This window comes from Chaetodon auriga, chromosome 12, assembly GCF_051107435.1.
Source record: "Chaetodon auriga isolate fChaAug3 chromosome 12, fChaAug3.hap1, whole genome shotgun sequence".
NCBI classification, from domain to species: Eukaryota; Metazoa; Chordata; class Actinopteri; order Chaetodontiformes; family Chaetodontidae; genus Chaetodon; species Chaetodon auriga.
This window is the reverse complement of record NC_135085.1, coordinates 1,009,812-1,036,939: the sequence shown is the minus strand read 5'-3', so window position 1 is coordinate 1,036,939 and position 27,128 is coordinate 1,009,812. Positions and strand designations below refer to the sequence as shown.

At 43.3% G+C, this 27,128-nt stretch overlaps 1 protein-coding gene across 1 annotated transcript; it reads right to left on the bottom strand.

Annotated features, from left to right (window-relative positions):
* coa1 (cytochrome C oxidase assembly factor 1) lies at window positions 1-26,217 on the bottom strand. Its single transcript, XM_076744948.1, has 5 exons — window positions 26,154-26,217; window positions 23,589-23,696; window positions 4,613-4,764; window positions 3,776-3,852; window positions 1-596 (listed from the first exon to the last, which is right to left on the bottom strand). The coding sequence occupies exons 2-5, from the start codon at window positions 23,680-23,682 to the stop codon at window positions 509-511; spliced, it is 411 nt and encodes a 136-aa protein (XP_076601063.1). The 5' UTR covers window positions 23,683-23,696; window positions 26,154-26,217; the 3' UTR covers window positions 1-508.
* Between the last annotated feature and the right edge of the window lie 911 nt (window positions 26,218-27,128).

Genomic DNA, 27,128 nt, shown 5'->3' with positions numbered 1-27,128 from the left:
TATTTTTTTCTATTTTTTTATTTCTTTATTTTTTTATTTTGTTTTGCGCGCAGTTTGTTATTTTCCATATTTCTATTAAAAGGGGAATTGTTATATTGTTCTTGTTGATGACCAGCAATACAGTTCTTGCAAGTTAAAGTCGGTGTGAGTGTGTTCAATGTCGATGTTCCACCCAGGGCTCCACGAGCATTACCTTAGAGATTTTGACACGGGTCCAAACTGAGACTAAATAGTACCTGTAGTCCCATCGGGTGCAGAGGGGTTATACCAGCATTACATTATTTAATTAAAACCAATCAATCAAAATCTCAGAGACACAACACAACAATCCAGAGTAGTTTGTTGGAAGCCCAGTGACACTCAGAGTTGAACATTTGCCATTTGGTAAATATACCTCTATATATATTTGGGTTAAGTAGACCTCTACTCAACACCTGTTAGAACAGGACATCTTCCACTTTCATTGTTCTTGTGAGTAAATGGAGAGGCCTTTTGTGTGCTCTGTTGCCTAGGTTTGGGCTGCTGTTGGAGGATGATTCAGCAGGTCGATGGTCTGTCCTTCCCGGATCTGTAGAACTGCCTGCTTCAGACTCCACCTGCAGACAGGGACAAGCATAGGTCAGGAGTGGGGCACACAAGAACTGGTAATGCTTAACTGACAATGTGACTAACTTCCACCTTCAAAAGAAAAAGTATAACATAGATAGGAGGAGTTGAGTCTGGTAGATGTTTTTGTGTCATACATCTTGAGTTTTGTCTAACACTATGGAGGTATATTTAATGGGTATAACTGGGATTCAAAAGCTGGGGGGGGGGGGGGGGATCTGGAACCTGGAACCATCCCCCTCGCTGAGTGGTTCCTCTTCATCCAAAGAGTCACAAGGTGGTGTGGTGACGGTTCTCTGTCATCTCCCTCTTGAATGAATGAATGAATGAATCTCCCTCTTGAATGTATAGGAGTTCTGTCAGGCTGATGCAGGTGCAGCTGATGGAAACAGTGATGATTCCATGGTCGAGGATGTGACGAGCAGAGACCCAAGAGCTCTCCTCCGGTCCATAACCCTCCCAGTCGACCAGGCATTGGAGACCATGACTTCGACACTGTGAGTACAGCAGGTGGTGTACTGAGTAAGCAGGACCCTTATCGATGACACAAGGTGGCAGGGATCCACAGGAAGGCCACCTTGGAGGACGTGAGGTTCAAGAGAGGACCAGTCACATATGAAACATCTGTAGAAGTTGCTGAACGCCTGTAACTGTTTGCGGGTCTTGGGGAAAGGCCAAGAGGGGATGGCAGAGACCTCTGCTGGGTCCATCTGGATGTCCTTGGCTAATATGTATCCCAGGAAGGAGATGGAGGGGGCGTGGAACTTGAATTGCTCTGTCTGGACGAAGAGCGAGTCGTCCGGGAGGCACTGCAGGATGGTCTGGACTTGGTGAATGTGTTCTTCTCGGGACCAGGACAAGATCAGGGTGTTGTTGAGGTAGACCAGGGGTGTCAAACTCAAATACACAGTGGGCCAGAATTAAAAAAATTGTCCCAAGTCAAGGGCCGGACTGGTTCAATGTTTATTGAAAACTGATTGAAATGACCATATTGAACATAGGAACTAACACAAGAAGAAGAAGAATTGGGGGGAGACATTCCCCTTTATTTGTCACACACACATGCACGGCACACGGAGGTGAAATTTGACTTCCGCCTTTAACCCATCCTGGTCGTCCCTCCTCCGCGGCAGACCAGGAGCGGTGGGCAGCCAGACCAGTGCCCGGGGACCCATTCTTCTACGTCACCATTGGTCAGGTGGTGATCTTCTTGCATGTTTTTTAGTGGGGGTATATTTTTACGGAGGATACCCCAGGTGAACACGGGGAGAACATGCAAACTCCACACAGAAAGGCCCTCCTCGAGCAGCAGGCACCGAAGCATGGTGGAGGACACACCCGGTGCCCGCAGCGAGATTCGAACCCGGGACCTTCTTGCTATGAGGCGACAGTGTTGCCACCGTGCCACAACCAATAAGTAGTAATTTCAAATGAAAACATTTTCCCACAGGCCAACAACAGCCAAAAAACAATTTCCTTCAAACAAAAATTAAAAATGCCCAGAGTGAAAAAAGTCAACATAAATTAAACCTGAGTGTGCTGCTCTCTGATGCGCACTACTTGAAGCCACGGACAAGAAAAGCAGAAGTCGGTACCGGCTCTTGATGGTGATGTCATTCAGACCCTGGTAATTGATGCACGGCCTCAGAGTCCCATCCTTCTTGCCCACAAAGAAGAAGCCTGCCCCCGCTGGTGAAGATGATGGACGGATAATGCCTGCCGCCAAAGAGAGAGAGAGAGCTGACAGGGAATACAGGCACCAGTTGGGTGGAGACGTGCCAGGCTGTAGCTCAATGGCGCAGTCGTACAGATGATGAGGAGGCAGAGAGGTGACTTTGGCTTTGCTGAAGATTTCCCTCTTCCTAGTTGGGGGTGGAGTTTGAGGTGGAGAAGTGTTCAGGGGCTGTGACCAACCTGGTGGGGGTGAGGCAAACCTGGTGCCAGGAGGTGCTCCATCCAAGGATGGCTCCAGTCATCCAGTCAATGTGGGGGTTGTGATGCCAGAGCCAGGGGAAGCCCAGGATGAGGGGAATTTGGAGGAAAAGGTGGCTGAAGTCAAGCCAAAGGCTGGCGAACTGGCATTCCCTGACGCTCCTCCTGTCGACAGGTCTGGATGTGGAGGTCCATTCTGATGGCCAGCTCAATGATCCCATCTCGGGTGAGACCAGTTCATATTTGATATATTCTGCCAACCCATGCAGGAAGGCGTCACGAAGAGCAGCAGTACTCCAGCCGCTTTGTCGGGCCTTGGTCCGGAAGTCTATGGAGTAGTCTACTACAGATTGTTCAGGCTGAAGAGGCCCCAGGCTGTGGACACAATGGCTTCAAGAATTTTTCGGCATGCCAAGCAATAAAGAGTCTCATAGAGTACCAGATTCAGGGAGGACAAGAGAAAAGAAGTAGTCGGATTCACGTGGCTGAGGTAATTACCAGGGGGTAGTGGGAGACTAATTGTACTGGATTAGTTGGCAATGGGTATCAGGTTTGTGCTCAGGTGATCGGTCAGGTGGGCGTGGCTGTGGAGCACTCTTGCTATTTTGGTTCATGCAGCTGCATTAAATTTGTATATAGATAACAGGGCGTAGTAATTTCTAAATACACCAGTCAAATCACTTGTCTCTGAGCTTTGAAACACCTGAACCACTGGTCTGTAATATAATGGTTACATTATGTTGTAATTGATGTGATACAATAACATTAGCATCATAATGTATTTCAAGAATATTCTATGAAGCACCACTTTTGCTACAAGGTTGGAAAGGAGGCAGTAATGCACAGGATTAAAGAGCCCCTGTAACACCCAATGTCTCTCTCATAAACAGGTAGAGTACCTGTTCTAACCAACCAGTCTTATGTGTGTGGAGGTGTGTGTAGCTTTTTATGTTCTCTTATGTTCTTTTATGTTCTCTGTGTTGTACAATGACAATAAAGACACTGTAATTCTAATTCTAGTCATTCTGTAGCAGTCTGTGTCATTGGCAGATGAATGAAGATGAACACAGTGGACCACCATCTGTAATGGAACTTCACTCTGGCCAACACTTCTCAAATCAGAGGTTGCAGGTTTCTCAACATGTGTCCTGCTGCTTTCAGGTGGCATAGCACATTGCCATTTTACAATAAATGTAATAAAACTCAGCATCATTTCATTTGCATTGAATGTACTCACCTGTTGGTATTAGGGTTTCTAACTGAAGAAGTATACAGGTAGCCTCCAGTTTTTGACCCAGTCACAGGGATCTTTAGCTGCAACACAATGCAATTTCAAATTAATCTGCTCAAATGTAAACAGACATCACAGTTCTTCACAACATGATTGTGTGGTGCAGCTGCCAGTTATATGAATCCCAGACCCCAGCCAGTCAGCGGAGTGGCAAATGTTTCATAAAGACAGTTTGTTAGACCTGGCCTTGGGATGTCAACTTCAGTGCCTGATTAACCTGATGTCACTCTTGGAACAGCCCTCTTTCTCCCTCTCCCTGTTTCTCTCTCTCCCTCTCTGCGTGGGTGTGTGTCTGATTGCCTGCAAGTGCACCAGAGTCAGGGCAGAACCATCAACTGTATATTATCACCATAATCAAGCATCTTCCAATACTCAGCACTGCTATCTCAACAATGCCAGATCATAGACTCCGCTGTCAGTTTGTGTTTGTTATGTTTTGAGCTCGTTTCCTTTTTTTTTTTTGTCCTGCCGGTCCTGACACCTGTCTCCTCCACTTCAAATGGTCAAGTCTGCTGTTCTGTGTCAGACTGCTACTGCACTCCACATTCTAGCCAGTCAGTCCCCCTGGACATTATTTTGGACATTTTTTTGGCCCTGCTAAAGCCCAATCCATGGCTCTCTGCCACCAGCTCCATTACTCCTCTCCTACCATCTTCCTCCAGTATTTTACAATAAATACCTTTAACTTTGTATCTGCCTCCTTGTCGGTCATTAATACAGTCCGGTTAAAACTCCTGTCAAACACAGAATAACAAATATTGAAGATTTTCTAAAACACAGTACCTGTGCCGTGTGCTGAGTTATACAGTTGTTTCTGTCAGTTAGATGGATGTTGTGGACTTTTAAAGGTGGGGCCCCCAAGCTTTCCATGGCAGCACGACATGCTTCCAACTTTTGCAGAGCCAGTCCATGGTAATCTGACTCAATGAATTTCTCTAATTGGACAGCAGACAAAGTACAAAACAGTGGACAATAATTAAAGAAGGTTGTAAAATAATATGTAATTAGTAAAGTGCTGAAAACAGTTGAAATGGTGAAGTGTAATGAATAGGAATGACTGACAGTTGAACTTTCCATTCAAAGTAATAGCTGACAGCAGTTAAACTGTGGAGATCTACAATCGGCCAGTATTTTGGGTCCTAAAAACTATATGAACTCTGACATAAACTGCCAGTTGAGGAGTAAAAGATGAGAGCAGTTGAAGTTATTTGACATGTAGAAGGTGTTGCAGTGTGAGTTTAAATGTCAGCTCTGAAAGAAATTCAACTGTCAGTTGAGGAGTAACCGATGCTCACTCATGCTATGCAAGCACAATAACTCGGTAGGTAAGCAATGGACAGTGACTCCATTATACACACATTACTTCATTGTGTATTGCCTATACAAACTCTTATTCAAATATAACAAGATCCTCCGGTGCAAGCAGGAAGACCTTGAGAGAAACTGTGGCCTGGAGTGGGGTGTGGCACATATGGATGATATCCAGTTTCATTGTGTTTGGCTGGGGCTGATGCATAAGAAAAGGGCCGCTACCACATTCACTTGAGATAAGAAAAAAATTTATTGATCCCATGGCAGGGAAATTAAACTGTTACAGCCAGCAAAGTATTAAAAGATAGGCAAAAGCAGTGGAACAGAAGGATTAAGATAAAAAGCATACAAGATAAAAAAAAAAAAAAAAACTACGTATATGTATGTTATGTACTGATTATAAAAAGTCTGTAGCCATTTTTATAAAAAACTATTAATGCCATATGTTGAATTGCACATGAGGAAACACTGTTGCATAAAAAAAAAGAATTGAATTGCAGTCAAACATGGATAAAAAAAATACAGGGATTGTCCTATTGCATAGTAGAAATTAGTAGTAGAAATTGCACAAGATGTATTGGACGTGAGCATATTCATTCAAGATGGGGGCGCACGAGTGGCAGCTTGTTACAGCAGCTCTGGCCTTTTTCTTTATATTAGTGTGTTCTTGTGTCTCATGGTTTTTCTATGACTAGTCTTGGTCGATCGTGCATATGTATGTATGTATGTACAACTGATGAAACTAGTGATTTGCTTTTTTTCTACTTCGTGGACTACTTTCATCAACTTCAGCAGAGCCACTGAACTTTGGGTCCATTGTTTACACTCCGGAACAGCTGATTGTGCTGAGCAACACAAGGACACTCCCAGTGGAAAGACCAGAGATCCCCAAGGAAATAAGGAAAAGGAGAAGGGGATGCAGAGCTGGGGCAAAGGACAAGAAAAGATGGTACAAACCATCCATACCATCTCTTATAATGGGAAACGTGAGATCTCTTCCAAGTAAGACCAAGTAACAGCCCTACTAGACTGCAGAGGGAGTACCAGGAGTGTAACCTCATGTGTTTCACGAAATGTTGGAGATCAAGCTGGATTCGCATGTTATGTTACAATTGGCTTTGTCTAGTGATTTTATGTGTTCTTATTCTGTACTTTCCTACTGCATTTGTGTAACCTAATGTATGTCCTTGGACTGTTCAGAACTGTGAGATAGCATGACTGGTGAAAGCCAGTCTGGATAACAGAAGGCAGATGACGCTTCTCTTTTCTGTCAGTAAGATCTGTTGCATTAGATATATGCCAAAACAACACTCACACATGTTACAGTTGGCTCTGTCTAGTGATTTTATGTGTTCTTATTCTGTACTTTTTACTGCACTTGTGTAACCTAATGAATGTCCTTGTACTGTTCAGAGCTGTGAGATAGCATGACTGGTGAAAGCCAGTTTGGATAACAGGAGGCAGATGATACTTCTTTTTTCTGTCAGTAAGGTCTGTTGCATTAGATACACGCCAACAGGGCCAGATTAACACTTTGCTATACCCTGGGCAACAATATTCAAGGGCCCCATCATCACGACCCCAGGATCACCATAATCGGGCAAAATACAGAATAAATTACAGTAAAACAGTACAGTAAATATACTCAGTACTCAAACTGTCATCAACCGCATTTTGATGTACAGATGCTCATAGAACCACAAATGCACCACATGTCCTCTTGTCAAGACCACTCACTCACATATGTGACCCACTACATAAAGAGGCAGGGAAGTGTCCTCCATTTTCACAAAAAAATAAATAAGCAACCACTTTCAAAGCATCAAATATTTATTTAACAACACTTGCTCCCAACACAACTGTATTGAATTCATAGAGCCATCACAGAGGAAGTCCACAGACAAGACAGAAACACAAATCCATAATCTGCTAGAATCAAGTAACATTTTGGTCTTCAGTTCATTTTAAACAGAAATCACCTGTCACCCCAGAATTCAGCAGGACAATCAAGTTATAGTGCAATATAAACATTTTGAAATCAATATCTTCACAATCAAAGCCACTAACAAGTTCATGTTCGATGGCCAGGAGAGAAAGTGCAGAGAGCTGTTTCTGTGACATTGTGGTCCTCAGCTCATTTTTAACTTGTTTCAAAGCGGAAAACGACCTCTCACCCTCACAGTTAGACATAGGCAAGGTTAAAACCAGTCTTGGTGCAACATAAACATTCGGAAATGTTGTCTTAAGTCCATGTCTCTCAAGAGCTTGCAGTAGCTGTAAAAGTGAAGTCTCATTCTGCACAAAGTGCTTGAACTGAATAAGTTCATCTGACAAGGAACCACCCAGATCTGAGATCTGTCGGAGAAGTGGAGCTCAGCATAGCAGCTTGCACACGCACATCACAATCATCACAGTCCCTCTCAAATAAAACTCCAAAGAGGTCACACACATGTGTGTAGGCTTCGATGTGCTTGGACAGGCACGAATAAAGTCTGTCAATGATGACATGTTTCAACCTTAAATCTCTGACTACTATCAGAAGAGCTACTTCGCTGTCATCACCAGACTCATCTGCAAATTTCTTTCTTTTTCTCACACGATGAGTGTCAGACTGGTAGTTTTGTGTAGCACTGACAGCGCGTGCTGATTCTTCGACCTCTGCAAACTGTTCTCGTAGAGTACCAACATATGAATGCAGTGACCGCAAAAAGCCAAGAGCAGTAGCTAAATCCATATCGCTTTGGAGTTGGTCACTTGTTGCCTTAAATCTATGCAGTACCTGGTCCCACAACATAGTCATTATTACTGTCTACAGTTTATCAAGTTTTGCGACCAATGCAGCAGCTTCAAGTTTGGTTTGTGTTTTCTCATCAGAGTCTGAAGCTATTTTGGCTAATGTATCTCTAATTGCTCCGTATTTTTCATTGAGAACTTTTGTGGAGTCTGCTCTGCAACTCCATCGAGTCGTGCTGAGGGATTTTACAGTGTATCAAATGTAACGTTCGCTGTTATGGAAAAGTTCAGCGAATGGGCAGCACACGGTGTATAATGAATTACTGGGTTTTGTTTTTTCAAGTTTTTTTTGTTTTTTTCACACTGCATGCACATGCACACACATGCCATGCTTTCGGTGAAATTTTTCCTCCGCGGCAGATCAGGAGCGGTGGGCTGCCAGCCGACCAGCGCCCGGGGACCCAGTGTCTTCTTCGTCACCATTGGTCAGGTGGTGATCGTCATGCATGTTTTTTAGAGGGGGTTTCATTTTTTATGGAGGAGAGGATGGAGGAGAACATGCAAACTCCACACAGAAAGGCCCCTTTAAGGGGCAGCAGGCACTGAAGGATTGGTGGAGGACATGCCCTCAGCACCCACAGCGCCCCAGGCGGGAATCAAACCCGGGACCTTCTAGCTGTGAGGTGACAGTGTTGCCACCGTGCCACCTGCTGTATTTGCCAGACATGTTGCTAGCATTATCAGAACTTTGGCCACGACAGTTTGACAAATCTAACCCCAAGCCTCGCACCATTTCAATCACAGATTCAGCTAGGCTAACACCTGTGTGGCTGTGGATGGGCTCAAACCCGATGAATCTTTCCACTACTCTGCCATCTGCACTGACAAAAAGAAAAACAAATGTGAGCTGATCTACGTGTGCTAAATCTGGCGTTGAATCAACGATTACACAAAAATTTTTAGCATGTCTGATTTCCTCTGCTATCACTTGCTTAGTTTTTGTCACCCATTAATGAAATAAATTCTTCACACACAGTTGAGGACAGATAAGATGGCTTACCTCTACCCTTACTGCCATGTTTGTCAAGGTGCCCGTTTAAGAAGGGCTCAAACTCCGCTATCAGTTCAAGCAGTCCCAAATAGTTCCCATTGTGCACAGAGCTCAGCAGTTCTGTCACCTAGAAATGGCAGTCCTCTCACTCCCAAAAATGCAATAACAGCAACCACACGTCTAAGGACTTCTTTCCAGTACTGCTGTTCTGCCTCACACTGTCGGGCAAAAGAGACCTGTGCAACAAAGAAAGCATGTTTTGTCTATGTTCTGCAATCTTCTCGTGATCACTAATCCTTTCCGGGTGTTTCCAATCACAGAATCCGCTGATAAATGCATGTTTTTGGGATCACAGGAGTTTGCAGGCATAGCAATAAACTGATCCAGTTGATGGCGAGTAAAGAAGCCATTTCCTTGGCACAATTTGGTTGTTTGGGAGACGGCAATGAAGCAAATCGTTGGTGAGGGAGCGTGTCATACTCCCAAGTCCAGACTCCCTTACTGAATCAGAATATTTGATAGCCCGGTTCTGGAAAGCTGCAGGCCCTCGGTGGATCGCCTCTTCCCGGAGCTGCTCTGTAACGGGCCCCCACAGTGCAGGATCACCAGGGAGTAGAGGAGTTGAGGTACAGGGGCTGCTCCCACTTAGCTTCTCCATGTCTGCACTTTTTGAGTTGTGTAGAGGCGCTCAACGTGCAACCATGGCACCCCGCTCAGCGCACGTTGATTGGCATCACCTCTGACCTGCTTCATACGGGCTGACCAATGAGGAGAGGGTCTCATTGTTTTTTTTATTGAAAATATGTCACTGCCATTACAAAGAATGGAAGTCTATTTTCGGAAAGGCGGGGTGTAACTGATCTCTGTGCAGCGCAACGGCTCCGGTGGACAGTTTAACATATAAGTGAGAGATAACCAGATATTTTGCTTGTGCCCTCACTGCCCTGGGCCCTTTAGAGGTCATGGGCCCCTGGGCAATTGCCCAATTGCCCAATTGCCCATATGGTTAATCCGGCCTTTGCACGCCAAAACAACACTCACACACAGGTTGCTTATCACATTCCACTCACTCTGACAGAGATCTTGTGAGAACTCTGTCATTCCGAGCCCAGCACTGCTATACTTTACCTGTGACCTCAATAAATACTTTGGCTGTGAACTGAAGATTTCTCTGGTTTGATCTTGGGCTTCCGACAAAAGAATCGGAGCTAACGGTTACACTGGACAATTTTCAACTGCTGAGAGCAGTAACAGGAAAGGTTGGGTGCATAGCGATGTTTGTAAACAACAGATGGTGTAACCTAGGGCACATCAGGGTTGAAGAACAGCACTGCACTAAAGACATTGAGCTGTTAGCTATTAGCATTCAGGCCTACTGAGGGACTTCTCGCATGTTATCACGATAACTGTGTACATCCCCCGTCAGACGATGCTGCAGCAACATGCAAGCTTCTGCAAACAGTAGTCTCACAGCTGCAGACATCGCACCCCCAGGCCCTCCCTCTCATCTCTGGAGACTTCAATCACACTTCCCTGTCCTCCACTCTCAAACACTGGACTTAATGTATGCAAACACTAAGGATGCTTGCAGCTCATCACATCTCCCTCAGCTATGCCTTTCCGATCACAATCTGGTTTATCTGCTCCCTGCATACATACCTTTGGTGAATAAACAACCACTGACCATCAGGTATGTTAGAAGATGGTCAGAGGAGTCCAGCATGGCACTGAGGGACTGCTTTGACACCACTGACCGGGATGTGTTGTACAGTCCAGATGGAGAGGACAATGACAGCTTAACAACCTGCATTACGGACTACATTAACTTCTGTGTGCAAAACACTGTGCCGACAAAGAAGGTACGGTGTTTCCCAAACAACAAACCCTGGGTGTCCCCGGAACTGAAAGCCCTACTGAACGAAAACAAAAGGGTCTTTGGATCAGGGGACAAAGATGAGCTGAGGAGGATGCAGAGGGAGCTGAAAGGGGAGATAAGGATAGGCAAGGACAGCTACAGGAGGAAGCTGGAGGAGCATCTTCAGGGGAATGATGCCAGAGAGGTGTGGAGGGGCCTGAAAACCATCTCAGGTCACAGTAGCAACAGCAGCAGGGGCTCTGAATCTGGAGACCAGGAATGGGCAAATGAACTGAACCTGTTTTTCAATGGATTAGATTCTACTCTCGTTCTTTCCCCCACCCATCTGAGCCCAGACCTGACACCATGACTTCTCCACACCCCCGACACCAGCAGCACCCTCTTCACAACACTTCATGTCCTTTGGCCACATCCCACACTGATGACCGCTTCATTGTGAACAGTGCCCTGCAGAACAAGAAGATGAAAGTCACTCAACTCCAGGCACATTTAAGGGAGGTGAGAGGCATCCAACTGTCACATCAGACCATTCGAAACCATTTACATCAGCATGGTCTGCATGCTAGAGGACCTGCAAGGGTACCTGACCACACCACCTGGCATAGGCATCATCGTCTTGCATGGGCCAGGGAGCATTTACGCTGGGCGAGGGACCAGTGGGCCTCGGTGCTGTTCTCTGATGAAAGTCGGTTCATGTTGAGCAGAAATGATGACCGCCAACGATGTTGAAGAGGTCAAGGAGAGCGCTATGCATCAGCCACTGTTGTCACCTGACGAGCCTTTGGTGGTGGTGGTGGTGGTGCTACAGTGTGGGCAGGTTTGTCTAGTCAATACAGAACTGCCCTACACTTTGTGAATGGTACAGTGACAAGCCCATACTACCTGAATAACATCATTAATCCAGTCATTGTGCCCCTGAATCAGAATCAGAATCAGAAAAAGCTTTATTGCCAAGAATGCTTTTACACATACGAGGAATTTTTTCTGGTGAAATTGGTGCATGACACATCTACTAAAATATGACACATCTACTAAAATAAGAGCATAAAAAAATAACAATTTAAATATATATACACAAGTCTGTTATTGTTAGAAACACAGTACTGTTTTTCAGAAAGAAGTCCAAGTTGAGCGTTAATGTAACGCATAGAGTTATATTTATATCAGTCAATGTGACAGAATGAGTCCGAGGTGGAATGTGAAGAGTGTCAGGGGGGGTTCCGGGCCTTGTTGGTAAGGCTGACAGCAGACGGGAAAAAACTGTTCTTGTGGCGTGAGGTTTTGGTCCTGATGGACCGCAGCCTCCTGCCAGAGGGGAGTGGCTCAAAGAGTTTGTGTCCGGGGTGAGAGGGATCAGCCACAATCTTTTCTGCACGCCTCAGGGTCCTGGAGGCGTACAGGTCCTGAAGAGATGGTAGATTGCAGCCAATCACCTTCTCTGCAGACCGAATGACACGCTGCAGTCTGCCCTTGTCCTTGGCGGTGGCAGCAGCGTACCAGATGGTGATGGAGGAGGTGAGGATGGACTCAATGATGGCTGTGTAGAAGTGCACCATCATTGTCTTTGGCAGGCTGAATTTCTTCAGCTGCCGTAGGAAGTACATCCTCTGCTGTGCTTTCCTGATGAGGGAGCTGATATTCGGCTCCCACTTGAGGTCCTGGGAGATGATAGTTCCCAGGAAGCGGAAAGACTCCACAGTGTCAATAGTGGAGTCACAGAGGGTGATGGGGGCGGGTGAGGCTGAGTTCTTCCTGTAGTCCACAACCATCTCCACTGTCTTTAGAGCATTTAGCTCCAGGTTGTTCTGATTGCACCAGGTCTCCAGATGGTCAACCTCCCACCTGTAGGTGGACTCGTCGCCATCAGAGATGAGTGGATCCGGTGCTGATGGTCTTAGCGTCGGAGAGGTGTTTCCCCAGCTTCACGCACTGTTTCCTGTCAGACAGGAAGTCTGTGATCCACCTGCAGGTGGAGTCAGGCACGCTCAGCTGGGAGAGCTTCTCCTGAAGCAGAGTTGGGACGATGGTGTTGAAGGCAGAGCTGAAATCCACAAACAGGCTCCTAGCGTAGGTTCCTGCGGAGTCCAGGTGCTGGAGGATGAAGTGGAGGGCCAAGTTGACTGCATCGTCTACAGACCTGTTGGCTCTGTAGGCAAACTGCAGGGGGTCCAGGAGAGGGTCAGTGATGTCTCTGATGTGTGAGAGCACAAGGCGCTCAAAGGACTTCATGACCACAGAGGTCAGGGCGACGGGTCTGAAGTCATTAAGTCCTGTGGTCCTTGGCTTCTTGGGAACAGGGATGATGGTTGAAGACTTGAAGCAGGCTGGCACGTGACATGTCTCCAGTGAGGTGTTAAAAATGTCTGTGAACACTGGGGACAGCTGATCAGCGCAGTGCTTCAAGGCAGATGGGGAGACAGAATCCGGTCCAGCTGCTTTCCGGGGGTTCTGTCTCCTGAAGAGTCTGTTGACGTCCCTTTCATGGATGGAAAGAGTCGTCACTGAGGTGGGTGGGGAGGGGGAGGGGGGGGCCTTTAAGGTGGGCATTGGTGGAGGTGACTGGAGCTGGAGCTGTTCAGAGGTGTCGTGGGGGATGGTTGCTGGACTGTCCCTTTGTCTTTCAAAGCGGCAGTAGAACTGGTTCAGGTCGTTGGCTAGGCGTCGATCGTTGATGGAGTGGGGGGCTTTAGGCTTGAAGTTAGTGATCTGCCTGAGCCCTTTCCAGACAGACGCAGAGTCGTTAGCTGAGAATTGGTGTTGGAGCTTCTCAGAGTACAGCTGTTTAGCCTCTTTCACCGCCTTGCTAAACTTGTACTTCGACTCTTTGTATCTGTCTTTGTCCCCACTCCTGAAGGCCTCTTCCTTTGCCAACCTTAGCTGCCTGAGTTGGGCTGTGAACCAGGGTTTGTCATTGTTGTAACTCACCCTGGTGCGTGATGGAACACAGCAGTCCTCACAGAAGCTGATGTAGGACGTCACAGTCTCCGTGTACTCATCCAGACTGTTGGTAGCAGTCCTGAACACATCCCAGTCAGTAGAGTCCAAACACGCCTGGAGATCCTCCACAGCCTCACTGGTCCACTTCCTTGATGTCCTCACTACAGGTTTGCAGAGCTTTAGTTTCTGCCTGTACACAGGAATCAGGTGCACCATGACGTGGTCAGAGTGGCCCAGTGCAGCACGGGGGACGGCGTGATAAGCTTCCCTGACGGTGGTGTAACAGTGATCCAGAATGTTCTCCTCTCTGGTCGGGCATTTGATAAACTGTCTGTATTTAGGGAGTTCGTGGGTGAGGTTACCTTTGTTAAAGTCGCCAAGGACAATAACTAAGGAGTCCGGGTTGGTCCGCTCCACACGCAGTATCTGGTCCGCGAGCATACGCTGTGCGTCCTGCACGTTGGCTTGCGGCGGGATGTAAACGCCGACCAGAATGAATGAAGCGAACTCACGGGGTGAATAAAAAGGCTTACAGTTAATGGTGAAATATTCCAGGTCAGGAGAACAGTGCTGCTGGATCACTGTCACGTCGTTGCACCAACCACTGTTGATGTAGAAACAGATTCCTCCACCTTTAGTTTTGCCGGAAAGTTCCGTGTCTCTGTCCGCGCGGTGGAGTTGGAAGCCAGCCAGCTGCAGCGCAGAGTCCGGTATTAATCCACAGAGCCACGTCTCGATGAAGCACAAAACCGCAGATGAAGAAAAGTCCCTGTTTTTACCCAACAGCAGTTGCAATTCCTCAAGTTTGTTGGGCAGTGAACGCACGTTAGAGAGAAATATTCCCGGTAACGCTGTACGTAGTCCGCGCTGGCGAAGGCGCACGAGCGCGCCGGCCCGTTTTCCTCTCCTCCGGCGTTTCACTGCGTGAGCAAGGGTGAGCACACCTTTGACCAGTATGTCCAAAATTTCCACAGTTGGGAGCAGAAATTTAGGAAATAAATCCTCTGGTGTTGCTCCCCTGATGTTCATGAGCTCTTCTCTGGTGAAAGAGCTCCGGGTACCGTCACAACACATGAACAACACAGGCCTAATTTCATCTTCATGGACGACAACGCTCCAGCTCATCGAAGTTGCATCATTAGGGAACGGCTGCTGGAGATTGGGGTACCTCAATCCTGAATCCCATAGAAAACCTATGGGATCAGCTGAGTCACTATGTAGAGGTTCGTAACTCTGTACCCCAGAACCTCAATGACCTGAGGGCTGCCCTTCAAGAAGAGTGGGATGCCATGCCAAGCAGACAATAAGTTGACTTGTGAACAGCATGAGATGTCGTTGTCAAGCTGTAATTGATGCTCAAGGGCACATGACAAGTTATTGAGACGTTGACATTTTTTGTTTTGGTATACCCACCACTGTTGTTGGCTTGTGTTTCAATAAATTGTTTGAGATGAGGAAATCACCATTGCATGCTTCTCCTTAAATGCCCTACTTTCATGATATAATATCATTGTAAACTTTTACATTTTCCATAAATTTCACCCAAAAGCCAAATATCCCTAACCTTTTTGTGAGTAGCGTAATAGAGCCAAATGCTAACGGCTAGCAGCTCTGTGTCTCTTTTGCAGTGCTGCTCCTTTGTACTTATGTGCCCTGGGTTACACTATCTGTTGTTCACAAACATCACTATGCCCCCACCCTTCCTCTTACCACACTCTGTCTCTCTCCTGTCTATTCTCAGCAGTTGAAAATTGTCCAACGTAACATCTGAGTCCAGCGTGAGTTCATTCAGCCAAGTCTGCATGAAATACTCAAACTACACTCCCAGTACTCCTTTTACAGTCAGGATAGCACCGTTAGCTCTTCTGTCTTAATGGGGAGAAATCTCACTTTCCCCATAATAAAGTGAGCATACAATGTATGCTTTGTGCACAGACATTAATGTTTCCCCCAGGCTGTCAGAGCTGTTTGCACAGCCTGGATGCCATTGCACATTCCTGGATGACCTTTCCACTCTACGTTATGGGCACCATAAAAATGATGATACTTCCTGATGTTACCCCTATGAAAATACAGCTTTGGGTTTATTTACCATAATTTAATTGTGGCTTTAGTAACTGTAATTTTAATGTCTGAATGCATGATGAGAACTGTTATAAGATGATTGTAATTGCTTTAAGCAGCTGCTAGATGGCTCTATTTGCGCTCAGTGTAGGGATTCTAGTAGACAGGTGCATTGCATGCTGGGATAGAGACACCCCAGCTAAGCCAGATGCTAATGCTGCGACGATATTTTCACAAGGGAAGATACTGAGAACTCCAGTGAGTGTATTAGCTTAGCATGCTACGTTGCTAACAGACGTGCAATTTTCAGTTCGGTTATGAATGAGCAATATTGAGTCTTTATTACTGAGTCTTTATTATGATCTAAAACCAATCATCAATCACCAATCATCTAAAACCAAAGATGTTGCAAAGAGTCAGTATGCTGAGTTTTGCATTTCAGAAATACATTTATTTTCACACGTGTATGGTAATTTTTTACTGCGCCATTCTTGGGTGCCATGTTCAGTGTTGTTAAGTTAAAAAAGTGCTACATGTGCGCTAAAGCTCATGATATGTACATGTACGGGTTTTTCCTGATTTTCAGGATATAAATAATATGTTACAGTTCATTTTGAGATAATTGAAAGTGCATAAATGTAAATGTGAACAAGAAAAACGACTGATTAGAGATAAGAGATAACTTGTGTAACATGATTGGTATAATACTGTTAAAAAGACACATTAGTGGCGACTGAGGTTTTATTGTCCATGATAGCTCAATATTCTTTTGTCGCCAGTATTATAAGTTACATTTGAGTTAAAAAGAGAAAAATAGATACGATACTGTACAGTAACTGATGATAGATAATGAACTTTATTTCCTGCTACGGCAGATTGGTTTTTGATTGGAGTTGCTGGATCTACATTTGGTGGACAGCGGTGATTTCAACCAGGGTTCCTGTCTGAGTCGAGGCAGGGTTAAAGAGGATCTAGGATTCTCCATTTTCATCATCTTCATGAAGATTCACACCTGGGCAGATAAGATCTAGACAGCGTGCAGTAACCATACAAACACACACATACTACCCAGGTAGCACACAATACACACACATTGAATAAACTTGGACGGATATGGATTCAAACTGAACACTTTGGATAGGACTTTGAAAGATTTTGACATCAGACAGCGTGGATCTCCTGGATCAGGGCGCGGGCGAAGGGACCTGTGGTGCCGATTCTTCTTCTTCTTCTTCTTCTTCTTCTACTTCTTCTTCTTCTTCTGTCCACCTCCGGTGCTGGGTCAATCTCACACCAGTCAAGAATATAGCGGAATATTGCTGCCAACTCTTGGCCTGGATCTTTAGCAGGATCACCGGTCTCCAGTAAGCCTTCCTTCAGGCCCATGATGATCAGGTTGTTCCTTCTGCTGTGTGAGTCCAGGTAAGACACTTTGGCTTTTACGTTTTTTATCTCCTTTGCACTGTCTTGTATGGTTCTCTGCTGACTGTCTTGTTTGTCCTCAAAAGACCCGATGCACTTTTCTGCATTCCCCACTCTGTTCACAATGGCTCAGGTATCTTTTTTGATCTCTTTCTTTGAATTACTCAATTCATGAAACTCATGTTGGAAGGAGTCTTTCAAGGACGTAACCTGTGTCAGCAGCTCTTTGGCCCAGGCAGGTGGATCTTCATTGTCTCCCACGTTTTCTTTAATTGAACACCAGACAGCCTCTTGTTGTTTCACCGTCTGTCTTGTCTCTCTAGAACCTTTGATTTGACATAAAAGTCTGTTTTTGTTTGGAAAGTAGATTCCTAGTTTTATTTTGAAAACATTGAGTTTTAAAGGTAATTAATCATTAGATTCTCTGTGGATGACAAACAACTGCGACATACCCCCCTTGTCATGTGATCCCAAGCTGCCAAATAACTAATTGTAATTGTAATCTCCTGTGCCATTCCCCCCATCACCTCAGCTCTCAGGCCATCCACCTCTGTGCCACAGTGCATTCAGCCTGTTATCTGCTATCATTTCCTTGTCAACTGCTTACCTCACTTTTCATTATAACGAAAAAAAAACCCAAAAACTGTCAATCCCTAACAAACTGGTGCCCTTCTTAAGGTCTGACAGCAGTGTTAAAAGGGATCAAGCCCACAATGGGCTAGCTCCCTCCCATAAGGATCCAGGGGCAACCCAAAGCCGGCCTAATGAGTTAGCACAAAAATTCAAATTTCATATCAACAACTACAAAGGGAAACAAAAACCTATGATGATCCTGCTAGACTGACCTTATTGCCCCATTCTTGAGTTCCCTGACAGTGCCCCGACCTCGTGCAAAAGTTTTAGGCAAGTGTAAAAAAGTGCTGTAAATTAAGAATCCTTTCAAAAATGTAGGTGTTAGGTGTTTTCCTTTTCATCAATGAACAAAATGCAGTGAATGAACAGAAGAGAAATCTAAATCAAATCAATATTTGGTGCGACCACCCTTAGCCTTCAAAACAGCATCAATTCTTCAAGGTACACTTGCACACAGTTGTTGAAGGAACTCAGCTAGTAGGTTGTTCCAAACATCTTGGAGAACTAACCACAGATCTTTTATGGATGTAGCTTCCTCAGATCCTTCTGTCTATGTAATCCCAGACAGACTCGATGTTGAGATCAGGGCTCTGTGCAGGCCATACCATCACTTCCAGGACTTTTTGTTCTTCTTTACACTGAAGATAGTTTTTAATGACATTGACTGTATGTTTGGGGCCTCCCTGATGGTATTGCATGATGGATAAGTATCTGCCTGTATTTCTCAGCATTGAGGACACCATTAATCCTGACCAAATCTCCAAATCAATTTGCAGAAATGCAGCCCAAAACTTGCAAGAAACCTCCACCATGGTTCACTGTTGCCTGCAGACACTCATTACTGTACCGCTTTCAAGCCAGTTGGCAAACAAACTGCCTTCTGCTACAGCCAAATATCAAATTTTGACTCATCAGTCCAGAGCACTTACTGCTATTTTTCTGTAGACCAGTTCCTATTTTTTCATGCATAGTTGAGTCGCTTGGCCTTGTTTCCATGTTGGAGGTATGGCTTTTTGGCTGCAACTCTTCCATGAAGACCACTTCTGGCCAGACTTCTCCAGACAGCAGATGGGTATACATGGGTCCCACTGGTTCTGAGCTGATGGCACTGCTGGACATCTTCCGATTTTGAAGGGAAATACGGAAATACGAAGGGAAATACGTACTGCGTCTACGAGCCTCAACGTTGTGTGTTTCTTCGTGCTTCTTCAAAAGAGCTTGAACAGCACATCTTAAAATCTCAGTCTGCTTTGAAATTTGTCTAGGAGAGACCTTGCTGATGCAGTATAACTACCTTATGTCTTGTTGCTGTGCTCAGTCTTGCCATGGTGTATGACCTGTGACATGCAACTGTCTTCCACAACCTCACCTTGATAGCAGAGTTTGGCTGTTCCGCACCCAGTTTTAAGCCTCTTACATAGCTGTTTCTGTTTCAGTTAATAACTGTGTTTCAACCTACATGTGAAATTGATGATGGTTAGCACCTGTTTGGCATAAGTGGTTGATTATAACACCTGACTATAATCCAACAAAATCCCTGACTTTGTGCAAGTGTGATTTTTCTTTTGTTCACTCACTTTGCAATTTTAAAGCATTCTTAGTTTGCAGCATTTTGTAACACCTGCCCAAAACCTTTGCACAGTACTGTTGAATTTGTACAGGATCAACAGATCTGGAAGGTGAGGTGAGGTGAGGTGAGGTAGCAATTTACAAAACATTGTGGTTCTCAACAAAACTACATGTGGATACTATTCCAAATTTCTTTAATTCTTGGCTCTGAAAGTCAGTATTCAACCACTGTTTTACTTTTACTTTGAGCATGTATTCTCCATGGAGCAGAGCGGAGAGCCGCATGTGGGATGCTTCTGAAATGCAGAAGGAATACAGTGGAATTGCACACATTGTCTTAAAAGGCACAAATCAACTCTGTCAGATGCATTGTGGACAGACTGTACCCGAATTTACAGGTAATACATTTAATTTTCTATAGTTGAGATGATAAAATTGCTGCATCTGGTGTATTTGACTGTAACCATTGCACAACAGTTTGGGTTAGAAACACAAAACTGAAAAAAAAAAAAAAAAAAAAAAAAAACCCACAATCTCAACTAGTCATTAAAAGAAGTTTTACACATCTTTTAACAAACAAACCCTTTTAATTTACTTATTTCATAGTGAGATGTCGAAATAGCTCTGAATTACTCCAAGAAGTCCCTCCTCACATTCATCAATAAACAACAAAAATGGCATTTTAAGAAATTGCGCCAGTGGCTGATTAATCAATTGTGAGATGTTCACTTTAATTCCTTAAGGTGCTCAGAAGCATTAGATATCCAATCAAGATTAAAATCACCAAGGATTGTCATTTCTGAGTGAACATATTTAGAAAGAAGTTCTACCAATTTAGCTATGGAGCAAGAATCAGCTGAAGCAGGCCTATAGATCCCTACCAGCACAATGAATTTTTAGACCCATGTTCTGTCGTCAGTTGAAGTTGGCCCCCTTGGTCCCTGGGCACAAAGGTTTAGATAGTACCGATCTTAATAACTATGGCCCAATTTCAAAATTGTCTAGTCTCTCAAAAATTCTGGAATCATTAGTGACTAACCAGTTAAAATCATTCCTGTCAGAACATTTTATCCTAAATCCACATCAGTCTGGTTTCAGAGCTAATCACAGCACCACCTCAGCTGTCACATTAGTATTAAACAACTTGATTTCAGGTTTAGACAGCAAGAAACATTGTGCTGCTATATTCATGGATTTGGCAAAAGCATTTGATACAGTTAATCATTTTCTACTTAGAGAGAGAGTGCTCAATACTGGCTTTGAAAGGGATGGTTGCAGCTGGTTTCAGAATTACTTCTGTGATAGACATCTATGTGTGAGGATGGGGGAGCCCAGTTTGGATTCCTGCCAGTTACAATGGGCATGGAGCAGAGCTCTATTCTGCGTCCTGTTTGTCATTTATATCAATGAAATTGTCTCTCCCTTGTATGGTTGTAAATTAACCTGTATGCGGACATTACTATTTTGCACTGTATTGGTGATTCTGTTGAAAGATTTCAACTTTGGAAGCATTACAGAACACAAGTATCTTGGCTTTTTGATGTCAAATTTACATTTGAATACCACATCAACAATCTTGTTAGCAAATTACGATGAAAGATTTGCTTTTTATACCTTCAATTCAATATTTCTTTGACTTGTAGGAAGAGAATTGTTGAATCAACTTTCCTTTCAGTTCTGGACAAAGGAGATGTAATTTACCGACATGCGTCAGCCCCTAGATTTTGTTTATCACTCAGCGGAGGTTTATTACTACGAATGATAGCTACAATACTCACAACTGTGTCTTCTATAAGGTCTCTCACTGAGAGACGAAATAAGCATGCTTTCTGCATATCTATTAAGCCCTAGTTGGAAAATTTCCATTATACATTACATGTTGCATTGGAACCTTGATCCATTTTTAGCTCACTCCAGTGACTGGCTGGTTCTTCGGGTACTTCATGCCAGGACTGATCTTGGAAGAACTGCTTTTAGCATTAGTGCAGCAGACCCATGGAATCTCTTGCAATGTGACGTAAATCACACATACACTTATATACCACTTGGACACTAGAAATATACTTAATAACCATTACCTGCCAGTAAGTGTTTTAACAGATTTTGTGTTTTGATCTGTATACTTACATTTTTCATTGTGCAATCTCAACATCACTGTAAAAAAGGGTCACCATCAAGTTTTTCTCCATGAATGAGCATCTCTTTTATTATTATTATTATTATTAGTAGTAGTAGTAGTAGTAGTAGTAGTATTAGCGTGGCTTTATGCAATATAGGTGAATTAACATAGGTAGCCTGTTTTGAACGATTTAATTTACTTTGCCAAGCAAATGATGCCACATTTGAAACATCCATTCTGAGGAAAAATTGCAGTGCAGGCACAGGTCAAGCTCATTTAAGAGGCTAGGCTATGAAAACATAACAGGTTGGTTTAACAGGCTGGCTTTGTAATGTTTGTTTGCAAATGCATCACAAATAAAGAAACTGAAGGGTGAATGATGAAAAAAGAATGTTTTTTGTCATTTCATCTTTACTAGTTAATGTTAGCTATAGACTAGAGAAAAAATAATTAGATTTACTTTGCCGCTCAAAGGCTACCAGCAGCTGCCAGCAACATATAAGCTGGAACGTTTGCTTATTTGTTACTCAATGAATGAGTTGGTGTTGTGAATCAGTCAACACACCTTAAATGACAATATGACAACTCTGACCATCCGATTTGTATTTATCAGCTTTCTCGCATGACTTATGCTTTTGTAATAATTGGATCTTCAAGCACTTCAAGTTCTGTCTTACACAATGCTTCCATTGTGTAAAACAAAACGTGACTGCAGGTCCTTCATTCCAACAGCTGTCAGACTGTTTAACTCTAGCACTATTTAATGTAGCACTGTGTTGATGCTGTTTCCCATTTCAACATCACAAACCTACTGTTTTTGCACAACATTTATGCTAACATATGCTCATATCCATTATATCTTGTGCAATTTTTACTGTGTTTGTATAGTTTTTCAACTAAAAAGGGCAACAGTATTTTTAGAATCTGTACATAATATACAAAAATCAAATGAAAAATCGATGTATTTATCACTGATTTTTATCCTGTATCCTTTTTTATCTTGATCCTTCTATGCCATTGGTTTAACCTATCTCTTAATACTTTCCTGGCTGTAACAACTTAATTTCCCTGGCAAGGGATCAATAAAGTTTTATCTTATTTTATCTTATTACTGCAAGACAAATTCATTAAAACAGCAACATTGTGACAGCTGTATCAGCACCACAGACAGCACTACATTTAAAACAAGCAAGACTGCAACACAAACAGCTCAGGGCACATTTTATTCTATTGTTAGATATCTATTTCTCGACACTGACAAACATACACTGAAAAGGATCCAATAATTTTAAGGCAAAAAAAGGCTGTAAGACGGGACTCATATGACTGTGTCCTACATACTACACCTCTGCCTAATAAAGCTGCAGCTGACATTTCCCAGATGAACGGAATTTCCTCAGTAAACTGTCTTTCCACTCTGTCTTGCATTTCTTGGTCAGGTTCTTTGCAAAAGAAAGTTGAATTAGATGAGCTTTCATATATATCATAATGAGAATAATGTTTTCTATCCAACAAGATCTTCATCCATTTGCTGGTGGGTTTTGCCTCAAGCCTCACAATAGCTTGGATTTGAGTCATGTAGTTCTGCCCACTGGAGACCTGCACATTTGAAGCGATGGTTATGGATATTTTTTTTTTCCAACAATCAGGAATGTCTTATGTGTGGGTTTAATGGAAAGTACACGGAATGATAATTTACCTGCTATTTTAATTGCTCCAGCATCATATAAATGGAGGTTTCATGATGTGACAGTGGTCTTGTGACAACTTGTTTTTACTGCTATATATGTTCTTTTTCTTTTTTTGTGTTTGTGTGTGCAAGTGTATGGGTGAATGGGTGAATGAGAGGCCAACTATAAAGCATTAAGATGATGGTAGAAAAGCACTATATAATGCAGTCCATTTACCATTTGGACACTGTGTAAGTGTATGCCAATGTATAAGCGAATTGGCAGTTTAAGCACAACAATGAATCCATTTGAAGTGGAAGTCCTGGAGATAGTTAACATACAAACACACACCCACACAGATAATTTGTACTCACTCTGCTGCAGGTAGTACATTGTGCCAATCCCTCCACCGGTCAGCACAGTGGTGAAGATGGTGAGCTGCTGTAGTTGAGTGGTGGAAACCCTCATCTTTGCTTACTGCACTGTAAGACAGCACAGACAGACACTGATCTGGTCAGTTTAGTGGAAATATGTATACGCGAACTTTTCTGACAGAGAACTATGAATCATTTGTAATGACACTGTCCTCATTTCAAAAATAATTGAAAATAAATTCGCTATCAGGGGAGAATGAATTTTTTTTATACATATATATGGGGCATTAAAGTTGGCACTGTATATACTACATGATATCTCCATTTGTATTTTCATTAACCCGTACTCAACACAGGCAATGGCCATTTAAAATCAAATCAAGTTTATTGTCAAATAATCACACACAATATAATGTACAGTAAGCAATTTCAGGGGTGATGATAATGTTGTAGAGGTAAAAATCCTCATTTTTGAAAAAAGACTCGTTGGATTAAACCAGTCAATATTTTTTGTGAAATCAATTTTCTTTAATTAATATAACCAATCAGTTTTGTCAACATAAATACAAAGCTGCTTGGCATGTCGGCTGACATTGCAAGTTATTCTTCTTTGCCAAGGGTGCAGTGTGCCTTGAAGAAGAGGTGATGAACTGTTACATTTCTTTTAATGTTTAACTTTATGTTATACAAGGCAGGAATTTGTGTTTTGAGTGACATTGATTAAATAATTTTTATTATTTTTTTGACTGAGAATTTTTGGTTATTATGAGTCATCATTATTGTGCATGTGAAAAAGTAAAATAAAATGTTAAATAAGAGTAGAATAGAAATGTGAAAAAAAAAATTAAATGTTACATGAGAGCATGTGAAATAAATAAATAAACAAACAAAAATACTACGTAAGAGCAATGCCTTTGTCTCCATTCTTGCATAGAGACATGGCACAAGCCATTTCCCCTTTATACACCGCTCAAAAAAATTAAGGGAACGCTTAATCATCACTGTATAATGTATAAAGTATATAGTCCAGCTCCTCCAAGGTGGCATCCATACGTGCAGTCGCAAGAAGGTTTGCTGTGTCTCCCAGCACAGTCTCAAGAGCATGGAGGAGATACCTGTAGACCAGCCATTACACAAGGAGAGCTGGCCACGGCCATAGGAGGACATCAACCCAGCAGCAGGACCAGGTATCTGCTCCTTTGTTGCAAGGAGCAGTGCTACCAGAGTCCTACAAAATGACCTCCAGCAGGCTACTGGTGTGCATGTTTTTGACCAAATCATCAGAAACAAAGTCAATGAGGGTGGCATGAAGGCCCGACATCCTCTAGTGGGACCTGTGCTCACAGCTCAGCACTGTGCAGCTCGATTGGCATTCATCAGAGAACACCAGAATTGGCAGTTCTGCCACTGGTACCCCGTTCTCTTCACTAGAGTCTGGAGACACTGTGGTGAACATGAACGTTATGCAGCCTGTAACATCATCCAGCATGACCGGTTTGGCAGTGGATCAGTGATTGTCTGGGAAGGCATATCCTTGAAGCACAGACCTCCATGTCATAGCCAATGGTACCCTGACTGCTGTTAGGTACCGGGATGAAATCCTCAGAGCAATTGTCAGACCTTACACTGGTCCAGTGGGCCCTGGGTTCCTTCTGCTGCAAGGCAATGCCCAGCCTCATGTGGCCAGAGTGTGCAGGTAGTTCCTGGATGAAGAAGGCATTGACTGTTCCTCTAACCTAAATCCAATTGAGCAATTTTTTTTTTTTAATTAGCTGCAAAGGCTGCAGATCTCCTACATGCCCTTGTCAGTAGTGGAGTGTAAATACATTTACTCAAATACTGTACTTAATTACAATTTCAAGGTATTTGTACTTGTATTTGACTATTTCCATTTTATGCAACTTTACACTTCTACGCCACTACACCTCAGAAGCAAATATTGTAGTTTTTAAGGCACTACATTTGTCTGACAGCTTTAGACACCTAAAATGGCCAAGGGCGGAGCCACTGCCACTGAGCTCTCACTTATCAGGAACCTGTACATGACGTCACAGAGACCACTGTCGATATTTTTGACAGTCTGGGGGGTTGCAAACCGACACGTTCAGTTCACCGTTAACCAAAAACGTGCTCATTTATCTATTTCATTTACGCACAAAACTGGAAAAAACGATGTTTTCTGTAGATTACGTCCATGATGTGAATTACAGCATCTTTAAAATTTGTGGAGATCAGGTGCAGCAAAACCAAGGAGAATAAGTGTGTGTGTACGTGTATATAGAAGAGTTTAAGAGCACACACAAAACTTGCATGAGGCTGCAGCATTTACAGCGGAGATGCCACACATCATAAACCATCCACTCCACAAAAAAAAATCAGAATCTCGAGCGGAGATCAGCTGAGCAGTTGGCAACCCTGATAACAGTATCACATAGTTGAACTCCATGTGACTGCGCTGTGTTTACCGTTGAACATGGGACACACGTTTTCTCAAGTAAGGTTTACATTTCCAACACTTACCGTATGTTGTTGCTCACTTGAAAGAAATTCTGAAAACATGCTCACCTTGTTTTACACCCGGTAAGACGACTCTGCTCCGCTCACTTCCGTAAACGTCACACAGACTGTCGCCAATTATATTTGGGTGCGCTCCATTAACTATTTGGCGTGAGCCGCTGACTATGGCGTCTATACGCCTATACTGAGATCATGCCAAAATTTTTCTTCTAAAGCTGCAATGTGTTACTGCTGTAACTATAACGTTTTATTTTACATGAAACACAACAAATCATATCGCATATACAGAGGGAAATTATTCACTGTTTATGTTAAAGCTGATATAATAATTAGGAACAGTAAACAAGAGAAAGATGACATAGAAATATACAAATGAGGCTGGAACTCTCCTTTTAGTGAAACATCAAACATGATCTCGATGAGATCAGCATCAGGATAGCAATAATGTTTATTTGCATTTGATTTTGTAAGTTATGATAGTGTTGAAGTAATGACTATACTGACTGTAACAGCCATATCACAAGTCACCAGAATAAGCTGTGGACTAATATTGCAGTTTAAATTTCATTATGATAAAGCGTACATGTTAAGAAAAAGTGGGTAGTTAAACCAGGGACCAACTAAATTTACTTCAGTACAGTAGTCAAGAACATTTTTTTTTTTTTTTTGAAATGTATGACTCTTACTCCACTGCATTTGAAATAAAATTATTGTACTTTTGACTCGGCTAGATTTCTGTGAAGGTTCCCGTGACTTGTTACTGAAGCAGCTTTGAAGTCAGCCAATGAATTCTCTTTTCTTTTTTATAATGCAATACACCATATGCTATGTCACAGTAAAAAACCACACTAAAGTACAATTAGTCATTTGGCAGATGCTTTTATCCAAAGCGGCGTACATATGGCACAGCATCAGGGGCAGGCCAAGAACTGAACCACCAACCTCCTGATTGGTGGATGACTGCTCTACCTCCTGAGCTACAGCCACCTAGTATTCCTTTTCTGCCTGTCAGTAATTTTGAAC

Coding starts and splice junctions, on each gene's coding strand:
- coa1 (XM_076744948.1), bottom strand. CDS start 23,682: ATGAGGGTTTCCACCACTCAACTACAGCAGCTCACCATCTTCACCACT. Junction 3,853..4,612: donor TAACTCAGCACACGGCACAG/GTACTGTGTTTT, acceptor ATTGTGTTGCAG/CTAAAGATCCCTGTGACTGG. Junction 597..3,775: donor AGAAACCCTAATACCAACAG/GTGAGTACATTC, acceptor CCCTGTCTGCAG/GTGGAGTCTGAAGCAGGCAG.